The sequence below is a fragment of the Phyllobates terribilis genome, unplaced genomic scaffold (genome assembly GCF_046119375.1).
Source record: "Phyllobates terribilis strain yellow unplaced genomic scaffold, ASM4611937v1 Scaffold_3589__1_contigs__length_74683, whole genome shotgun sequence".
Classification (NCBI taxonomy): domain Eukaryota; kingdom Metazoa; phylum Chordata; class Amphibia; order Anura; family Dendrobatidae; genus Phyllobates; species Phyllobates terribilis.
In genome coordinates, this window is record NW_027366342.1 from 21277 (window position 1) to 31833 (window position 10557).

A 10557-nucleotide genomic window follows, 5' to 3' on the forward strand; every position below is an offset into this window, starting at 1 on the left:
TCAATTAAGAGGGATAGAGGTGAGAGGTGAGAGGCGGAGCCGTGGGACGAACGAGAGGATGTGATTAATATTTAACTTTTAACCTAAATAAGAATGCATACCCCTTTCAAAAAAAAGAACGCATATCCCCGCCTAGAAAAAAAACGTAACGCCTAGACGGGTGATTTTTTTTCTACCACCTAGAAAAAAAGGACTAGCTCCTAGTCGGAACGTTAGGGTGCCGACTAGCGCCGCCTAGGCGGGCTTTTTAGAACACTGCCTACATATGACCTGGAGTTAGCCGCAGCGGTGTTCACTTTAAATATCTGGAGACACAATATCTATGTTGTGCGTTGCTAGATTTTCACCGACCATAAAAGCCTGAAGTATGTGTTCACTCAGAAGGAATTGAAAATGAGGCAGCGTCGGTGATTGGAGTTACTTAAGGATTATGATATCGAGTTTCTCTACCATCCCGGAAAAGCCAACATTGTAGTAGATGCATTGAGCAGGAAGACGATGCATGAGACTTCTATAGCCTTGCTCACTGTTCAGCGAAAGTTCCTACATGAATTGTTGAGAAGTGAGACTGAAGTATGGTTGAATCGTCAACAAGGGTATCTAAACATGTTGGAGGTTCAGTCGACCTTGTTAGAGAAAATGAAAGAGAAACGGGTAGATGATCTTGTCTTGATAAAGCTGTGCAGCGAAGTCCAAGATGGAAAGGCATATGTGTTTGTGATACAAGATGATGGATCACTTTGGTTTCAGAATCGCATTTGTGTGCTTGATGTTGTAGAGGTTCGTCAATTGATCTTGAAGGAATCTCATTCTTCGGCATATTCTGTGCATCCAGGATCAAGTAAGATGTATAAAGACATGAAGAGGAACTTATGGTGGCCGAACATGAAGTGGGATGTCGCAGAGTTCGTGTCAAGACTTTCCAGAAGGTTAAGATTGAACACATCAGACTGGGCGGAGAGTTGCAACCTCTTTTGGTACCGATGTGGAAATGGGAAGACATCGCCATGGACTTCATTATCGAGTTGCCTAGAACTCAAGGGAAGAAAGATGCTATCTGGGTGATTATAGACCGACTTATGAAGAGCGCTCATTTCGTCGCTATCAAGTCGACTTGAGCAACTCAAAAGTTGGTTGAAGTGTTTCTACACGAGGTAGTACGTTTTCATGATACTCCAAAACCATAGTCTCTGACCGAGGTGGTCGTTTTATGTCAAGGTTCTAGAAAGAAAACATAAGGCCATGGTGACCGAGTTGGGATTCAGTACTGCTTTTCACCCGTAAATGGATGGTCAGTCAGAAAGGACGATTCAGACTCTTGAAGACATGTTGAGAGCATGTGTCCTTGATCAAACCTCAAGCTGGGAAAGCAGCTTAAGTCTGATACAATTCACTTATAACAATAGTTGGCATGTGACTATGGCTGCACAAAAATGGTTTGGACCGGAAAATCCGGGTCGGGTCAAGACCAGACCGGTACCGGTCCGGTCCCTGGGTCACCCTTTTAGAAATTTCCGGGTTCCGGTCCGGGTCGGGCCCGGATTTTTCCGGACCGGATAACCCGGATGTGTAAATTTTGGCCAACTGTAGCGCGTTTTTATAAAAAATCTAGTTTAAATCAAATAAAATTCCGGGTTTTCCGGTCCGGAAACCCGGACCGAGCGGACCGGCTTAATCTGGTCTGGTCTGGTCTACGGGTCATGCTTTCACAAAAATCCAGTCCGCTGGTCCGGACCGGACCCGCCAATCCGGTCCGGTCCGGTCCGGTCTACGAGTTGCATTTTTAGAAAATGCGGTCCACCAGGTCGGACCGGACCCGGTCAATCCGGTCCGGTCCGGGTTGGACCAGATGTGCAGCCCTACATGTGACCATTAAGATGGCCCCTTTCAAAGCCTTGTATGGTCGTAAGTGTAGATCGCTCATTTGTTGGGATGAGAGCGTTGACAAGATATTATTGAGTCCCGAGCTTGTGAAAAGGACTACCTCAGATGTCGCGTTAATCAGACAGTCAATGCTTACATCCCAGAGCAGACAAAAGTCCTATGCAGACTTAAAGAATAGAGTTGTCGAGTTTGGAGTTGGTGACAAGGTATTCGTGCGAGTGTCTCCATCGAAGGGACTATTCAGATTCGGGAAGCGCGTGAATCTTAACCCTCGCTATGTTAGACCAATCAAAATCCTTGATCGAGTTGGATCGTTGGCTTATCGTCTAGCATTACCATCATTAGCACACCTAGTGGCATAATGTCTTCCATGTGTCCTTGTTGAGGAAATACGTGCCAGATGACTCTCACATTCTCAATTATGATGATATCGAGATTCAAGAGAATGGAACGTTTGAGGAGAGACCCGTTCGTATACTGGAACGAAGGGAAAAACAATCGCATCGCAAGATGGTTCCACTTGTCAGAATTCTGGTCCAAGTCCGGATCAAAAGAAGTGACCTGGGAAACCTGGGAGGATGAAGCCTATGTACTTAGTCGTTATCCTGAATTATTTTCAGCATAGTTTCGGGTCAAAACTTTTCTTGAGGGGATAGTAATGTAATAACCCCTATCTTTGTTCTGTACTGTTTTTTTCTATCTTTCGGACCTAGTATCCTTTTAGTCAAGTTTTGGGGTCAAAACTTTTCTTAAGAAGGTATTATTATAATAACCCTCTCGTTTATACCTTAATAATTAAGTTGATACTTAGTTCAGTATATATTAAACTTTAATTATATTTTCAAGGGTATTTCTCTAACTTTTAGAAAATCCTTGAAAGAATTAGAATTAATTGAAGATTGAAATTATCCTAGAAGGATATTCTTGTAACTTTCAAAAAATTATGGGTTAATTCCATAATTAACCACAAATTTCAATAATTTGTTACAGCTTACTACGTTCATTATCTTCATTATTTTCCTACACTATTTGAAGGTATCCTTCTCGTCTCATAGCCAAACTATTGCAGCCTCTTTCTTGTCCTTTCCATGTGAGAATTAATGCATCTTTATCTCTTCATCATCTATCTTCATCATCACCATTGTTCTATAAATGACGAACTTCTTCCTCATTTTCACCCTCAACCCGAATCTGAAATCTTTCCAATTACTCTAGTTCAAACCTTTACTTACTTGTTTTAACCACAAATTCGAATTTGTCATACTGAAGTTAGTGGAGTTAGACTCTTGAGTTATCCAATTCCGGGCCCGAACGATATCAATTCGACTCCGAAGATTGTAAGTCGTTCTTATACTCTTTTCTGATGTCGCCTCAATTTTCTATGTTTCTGAAGCATTAGTCAATCATTTTCTGATATTCTTGAATCTAAATTGTATTTCGTTTTGATACGAAGCCAAAGGTACCAACCGCGTCCATTTTTCGTTGTCATTTGATCCCTGAACGAGCTCTTCGAAGTTCATTACGCAGTTCACAACTGTTCCCGACGTGACCAGTAAATGCTCACGGTTTTTTCCTTTTATAGATAATATAAACCATCTTTTCTGGATTTTCTTGATTCTAAATTGTAGTTCGTTTCAATACGAAGCCAATGGTACCAACCATGTTATGATTCTGTCTCCGTTTAAGCCTTGAATGAGCAGTTTGAACTCAGTTGTGCAACAACATCTGTTCTGCCGAATTATATTCAGGTTTTTGGTAATATTCTAAGTATTATGTCATTAATTATTTGTTTTAATCTACAAATAAATATTCCAATTTCATATAATATATAGAGAAATTTTCAAAAAAACACCTCTTATATGGGTGAATTTCACTTTAAACACCCCTTATATCACTATTTATAAAGCCCCACCCCTTATATTACTTCCGTCACCAAATCCCCACCCATGCCTTGTTTCCGTTAGTAATTCCGTCCAAATGCGTGAAATTACAATTTTACCCTTCAATTTTGTGTTGAAATTCCGAAAATAACCTTCCATATTGAAATTCCCAAAATCCCACTCTTCTTTATCAAAATCCCACTGTTCATCTTCCTCCTCAATATCTCGGAATAATGCAGATCTCGTTTTTTTTTATCAAAACCCCACTGTTCATCTTCCTCCTCAATATCTCATTTTTTATCAATATCCCATTCCGAACTCTGCCAAGATCTGCATCATTCTGTCCAAATGGTGATCCTATCTTTATTACTCAAGTCGTCGGCCTTGAATATAAATATATGGGCTCGACTTGTTGTTCGACCTGTTGCCACGTATCATCTGAGAAAGCCTAGAAATACTCAATCTTTCAAAATCAGGTTTATCTGTAGAAATCAGAGCGACGAAAAATGTTGCGACAGAGCTGCAAGAGGGTTTTAGGGTTGGTTCAGGCTCAATCCGAATCATCTTCGAAATCAATTCCATTGGTTTTGACCCGATTGTACCACGAGAGGGTTGTGGATCACTGCGATAACCCTAGGAATGTCGGATCCTTCGATAAGAACGATCCCAACGTCGGTACTGGTCTTGTCGGAGCACCGACTTGTGGAGATGTGATGAAGTTGCAGATTAAAGTGGATGAGAAGACTGGGAAGATCGTCAACGACCGTTTCAAGACTTTTGGTTGCGGATCTGCTATCGCTTCATCGTCTTTAGGTAACCCGTTCTTCACCTTATTTGTGATATGTCCTTCGATTTTCAAATATTTAGTGTGTATTTCTGGCGTGGGTGTTGGAACGTAATGGATTCCGAGTAAAATTGATTTCCTGATACATTAACTAAGGGTCAATTGAAATGACCAGAATCCAATTTGAGTTAGAGATTGGCTGGGTTAAGTTAACCAATGGAGAACATCAAAAGAACTTTGTCTGAACTGTAAAGAGTTGAAAAGAACTTTGTCTGAGCTATTTTCAACATGGAGGGTTATTTTCGGAATTTCAACACAAAATTGAAGGGTAAAATTGTAATTTCACGCATTTGGACGGAATTACTAACGGAAACAAGGCAGGGGTGGGGATTTGGTGACGGAAGTAATGTAAGGGGTGTGGCTTTATAAATAGTGATATAAGGGGTGTTTAAAGTGAAATTCACCCATATAAGGGGTGTTTTTTTGAAAATTTCTCTAATATATATGTATACTTATGCGTTCCGTCAATCGATTTGTTCAGGAATTGAGCCCGTCAACTAGGAACCTTATCTCCAGTCAATACGTATCAACATCTTTCGATCTAAGTCAAGTGGCGGTTCGCTCTTGCTTATTTAATTTATTCCATATTTGTCTTAATTAACAATGAATCAGTTGTTATATTAAGTTGGGATAAAGTTATTCTCGTGTGTGTTGCCCCAGGGATGAAAGCAGAGTGGTAAATGAGGAGTAGATTTCCGAGGTGTGCAATAATCCACCGCGGGTTCGGAACTCATGAGCTGCGTAGATTGCGTTGTTTTCAGATTTACCATGCTAAGGAGTGATGGGCTAGCTGCCTTATCAGGGGGATTAGTGGGCTCGCTAGTAGCGGTCCGACAACCTCGATAGCCCCGGAAAGAAAACATTATAAACCTAAAATGAATATCATATTTACGTTGTATGGATATAGTGACTACACTCAGTGTTCTAAAAAAACCGCCTAGGCGGTGCCTAGGCCCCGCCCAGGCGCTAGGCGGCACCCTAACGTTCCGACTAGAAACTAGTCCTTTTTTTCTAGGTGGTAGAAAAATCCCCCGCCTAAGCGTTACGTTTTTTCTAGGCGGGGGTATGAGTTCTTTTTTGAACGGGATATGCGTTCTTATTTAGGTTAAAAGTTCCATATAAATCTCATCCTCTCGTTCGTCCCACGCCTCCGCCTCTCATATCTCACCCCTATCCCTATTAATTGAAAACTTTGTCGTCCCTACTACCTCCCACCTCCATCTTGTCATGTCGTCACCTCTCATCCCACCGGCTACCTCTCACCTCACCTCACCTCACCTCTCATCCCGCCTCTTACCCTCGTTAGGCTCTCCCTGCCCCTCTCCCTCGTACTGCGACTAACATCAACTAAGAGCCTACAACTGCAACTATGACTTATGAATAATTATTTAATATTACTTACGTTGAAACATGTGTTGAAAACTATATGATTTTTGCTTGTTCTAGTCTTGTAGATCTTCTTTATGACGAATACTATAAAGTCTGTGAATTTTGGATGATTAATGAGCAAATTGTATGATTATATTAAAATTACATAGTTAAATCATGAATTACTATGAAAATTATTGATCAATATATTTCGATTTAGTTTTCCATATAAAGAAATTATACTAAAATATAAAATATAAGTGTTATAATATTGATCCGCCTAGGCGCTAGCCCCCCCCCCCCCTCTCACCGCCTAGCACCCGCCTAGTGTTTTTTAGAACACTGACTACACTTATTATATATATTTATATACATTATTACCTTAGGATGTAGATGAACTATGTTGTGGATTGATGTGGATATGAATGTGTAGTTAGCACGAGTATTCGTAGGAACCCTATGTACCTTTGCGAGGTCTAGTTGTTTCTTTATAACTTGGTATTAGGAGGATGTGCCCTAATATCCTTTGGTCATGACCGTACCCTTATATGCAGATATAAGTGCTGGTGCACTTAGCTAGTGTCGACAATCGGGATTATTTCCTTCGTTCTCATTGCGAGACATTATTAAAAGCTTCAACGTAATGATCATTTTAGAAGTATGAAAGATAAAGAGCACTCGTGTGCCTAATTAATACGTTCAGGACGATTAGTAAAACTTGGAAAATTGTATGGCTTCCTGGTTAAGTAAGTCATCTTTCCAATTTGAATTCACACAACACGTATTCGGTGAAGTTGGTCGTTGACCCAATTATTCCTGGAGGTTGTTTATAAAACTATTGTTGTGAATTATCTAAATTGTTTCCACACAAACATAAATATATTATATAAATAAATCCTATAAGAGTTTCGTTGGAGTCTTCTCTTGATATAATTAAATCCCGTAAGACTCAAATTCGTTGGAGTCTTCTTTGTTATATATATTAATATTTTTTTCCTAACTCGATGGAAGTGTCGGAGTTGCCCTCGGCTATCGTCTTTTATTCGAGAAGCCGACGAGACTTAACTAGATAAGACTACATAGAACCTCACATAAATTCCACTTGTATAGTCTTTTATTAGACTAATCGACCGTTATTTTCCTTGCAAGGTTGGCTGGTGTCATCTGTCCATATACGGCACATTAGGTGGTGTTTTCGAGGCGTGAAGAAGATTTAGGGTACTGGGCACTTGCAAGTTTTCATTTTTACTTTAATATATATTATTAAGTTTCTCGTATGTTTTAGTATTGGATTTGGATTTGAAGAATTGTAATCGTTTTTTATGACTTTGTAAGACGCTTCAAAATCATTATAAATAATTTACTAAACTTTTTTGTTTAATATTTTATATTATTTGATTGACTTTGAATCGAGAATTTAAAGCTGACAATAATACCCGACTATAGTTTGGGTGTTTCATAGCCATTGGATAAATCGACCACACGAGCTTCCCCTTCGGTTTCCCTAGTTCCCTCAATTTGTGTTGCATGATGTCGTATGGAACCATCGTACCAAGTGTTCTTATCACTAGGGAGGACTCCCATGCAGTAGCCAGCACCAAAACCACCTCCTCAGCAATGGTGATAATGGCTCCGCTTCAGACTCCGAACTATTCCAATACCACGTTCTTGCCTTTTAAGAACTCTCTCTCCAGAATAGTGTGATCGTTCTCCTCAGCCGTGACAATGGACTTACAGGATTTAGCAACAGCGTCAGGTATCGGTTGAACGGGTTAGGGATCGGGGCGCAGGCTTCGTTCTCCGGGCATTGGAGGATGGTGGTGGTCGGGGACGACGAAGGGCTGGCCAGTGCAATCTCAACGAGCATCGGCCTAAGGTGGAAGGGCAGAAGGCAGTTGGATTTCCTAGAGGGAGTTGGGGATGAGGGAGGCGGCGGCCTCCTCCATTGGAAAGAAAAAGAGCAAAACCTAATTTTTAGATTCTCACGTGTGTGCATAGTAAATTTAAATTACTTGGAGAATAATTCTGTATTGTGAATGCTCTAATGAGTCTATCAAAGAAGGGGATAATCACGTGAATAAGAATAATGAAGTCATAATATACATTTATTCGTAATTTGGTGGGTCAGGGACGGTGGTGGGGTGGAGCCCCAACCAAGAAAGCTAGAACAATACTAGTAAAATAATGCTTAAATATAGAACCCTAAAAGTCACGAAAATCGGTGTCATTGTCACACTTAATACTTAACGTATGTATAACGCGTTAAACAATTTACATAACCCGGACTAGATCAAATCGGACCCTTTATATTCACACGGCAATAATCAACGTAACCCGAACGTCCACATATATAATTTGCATGCGCCCATGTAAGATTGCAGTTTATGTGATCGAAGTTCCACACTGACTAATTATTTCTCCGACACTTTCTATCCACTTTAGATATGATCTTCCACCCTGTATATTAGTCCCTCCGTCCTAATTTGATCTTCCCATTTTCTTTTAGTATTTTTGCCTAGTCATTTTTTATTTCGTAAATATCTCTAAATATATACATATAAAAATTATGAAATTTATATATTGCTAAAGTACTCGTCGGGACGAATAAAACAAGACCACACATGACTATATATTTTCATATATATCAAAACAAAACGAGAAGATTCTTTGCAAGTGTAAATAATGCTCGAAAAATAAATGGGAAAATCAAATTGGGACTGAGGGAGTACTATATACAGACCACTATGTTGTTGCTTTTTTCATTTACCTACGTACTCTGTACACATCTTAACAAGTTCAAAGGTACAAGAATTTATGTCTCAACTAAAATTCCCATTTTTCTACCAAAAAGAAAACTAAGATTCCCATTGTGCATTTTCCTTGATACTAGTATATGAGACGTATACGCACCTAATTAATAATAGTGAAAGCTTAAACACTCGATAGATAGCTTCGTGCACATAAAAGTGTGTGTATATATCCCTTTTAATGAAATTTCAGGATTGATATATAGTAAAGGTTATATGATATGATGATTAATTTAAGAAAAATATCATATTAAAATGAATTAATAAATAAAAAATAAGAATAAATTATAATTGTTGAATTCAAAGATGATCAATGATTTTTATTAAAAGTCATGTATCTTGCACATAACTTTTAGTTAAAAGATTTATATCTCATGAGTAATTCTTATTGATTTGTAGTCATCAGACCACCGCCGGAGAGCCGACCGCTGGAGCGCCGCTGCCGGACCACCGTCGATCGCCGCCGGACCACCGTTGACCGTCGGACCACCATCGTGCACAAAATATAAAGTTTATGCACAAAACCAATGAAATGCATGCACAAAGGACAAAAGTACATGCACAGAAACTGATTGTACACAATTGAACTATATTAGAGTAGAGTATGTGCATAACAGAGAAGTGAATGTACATATTGTCAATGTACGTGCACATTATTTGAAAGTACATGCAATAGATACACTTATAGAGAAGTGGTTGCACACAAAGTCATTGTACACGCACATTGTTTGCACAAATGTCAAAAGTACCTGCACAAATACTAAAAGTAGTTGCACAAAGATTAAAAGTAGTTGCACAAAAACTAAAACTAGTTGTCAACTCTCATGTAGCCTAGCGATTGGGATCTCGTCCCCCATACTGAGAGATCAAGAGTTCGATTCTTAGGAGTGGCATCCCTCTCACCCATTTATTCAAATGGGTGTGTGGGTCTACCATGTTGATGGGACCCTCCGGTCTTGCTTGTTAAAAAAAAAGACTAAAAGTAGTTGCACAAAGACTCTAAAATATCTGCACAAACGCCATAAGTACTTGCACAAATACTACAAGTAGATGCACAAGGTTATAGTTGCACAAAACTCTTAAGTATCTGCACAAATACTAAAAGTAGTTGCACAAATATCAAAAGTACCTAAAAAAAGTGTACAAAAAGGATATCCACAATACATTTGCACATTTTGAGGAAGCACCAAAGTACATGCACAATATAGAAAACTGATTGCACACAATTGAACTACGTTACAGTATATGCACAACAGAGAAGTGAATGCACATATTATCATTGTAATTATTTGAAAGTACATGCACAGTATAGAAAATTGATTGTACACAATTGAACTATATTAGAGTATGTGCATAACAAAGAAATGAATGCACATATTGTCACTGTACATGTACATTGTTTGAAAGTACATGCACATGTAGTTGCTTTTTGTGTATTGTGCAACTGCTTTTTTGCAAGTTTTTTTCGATTTCTCTTTTCTCAAATTAAACTACAAAACCGGATCACTTGCACCCATGTTAGTGGAGTTTGACTTTTGAATTAGGGAAAATCCGATTCCGAACAACCTCGATTCCACTCTTAATAAGATAAGTCGTCAATTAGGGTATGCCGTCTAATTTTGAGTCCTTATTCCTACAAAATCGGATTCTTTGTACCTGAATTAGTGGAAATCGACTCTTGAATCGTCTAATCGTTTCCGAACGATGGAGTAACGGGAAGAGGACGGTGGAGCGTTAGCGAAACGCCGGGAAGGAGGTGGGAGGTCGGGGATGC

General features: G+C 39.3%; 1 protein-coding gene across 1 annotated transcript; it reads left to right on the forward strand.

Annotated features, from left to right (window-relative positions):
* The first annotated feature begins 4270 nt into the window (after nucleotides 1–4270).
* On the forward strand, nucleotides 4271–4793 carry LOC141248149 (uncharacterized). Its single transcript, XM_073669324.1, has 2 exons — nucleotides 4271–4577; nucleotides 4705–4793. The coding sequence occupies exons 1-2, from the start codon at nucleotides 4271–4273 to the stop codon at nucleotides 4791–4793; spliced, it is 396 nt and encodes a 131-aa protein (XP_073525425.1).
* The last annotated feature ends 5764 nt before the right edge of the window (nucleotides 4794–10557 follow it).

Coding starts and splice junctions, on each gene's coding strand:
- LOC141248149 (XM_073669324.1), top strand. CDS start 4,271: ATGTTGCGACAGAGCTGCAAGAGGGTTTTAGGGTTGGTTCAGGCTCAA. Junction 4,578..4,704: donor TATCGCTTCATCGTCTTTAG/GTAACCCGTTCT, acceptor ACATTAACTAAG/GGTCAATTGAAATGACCAGA.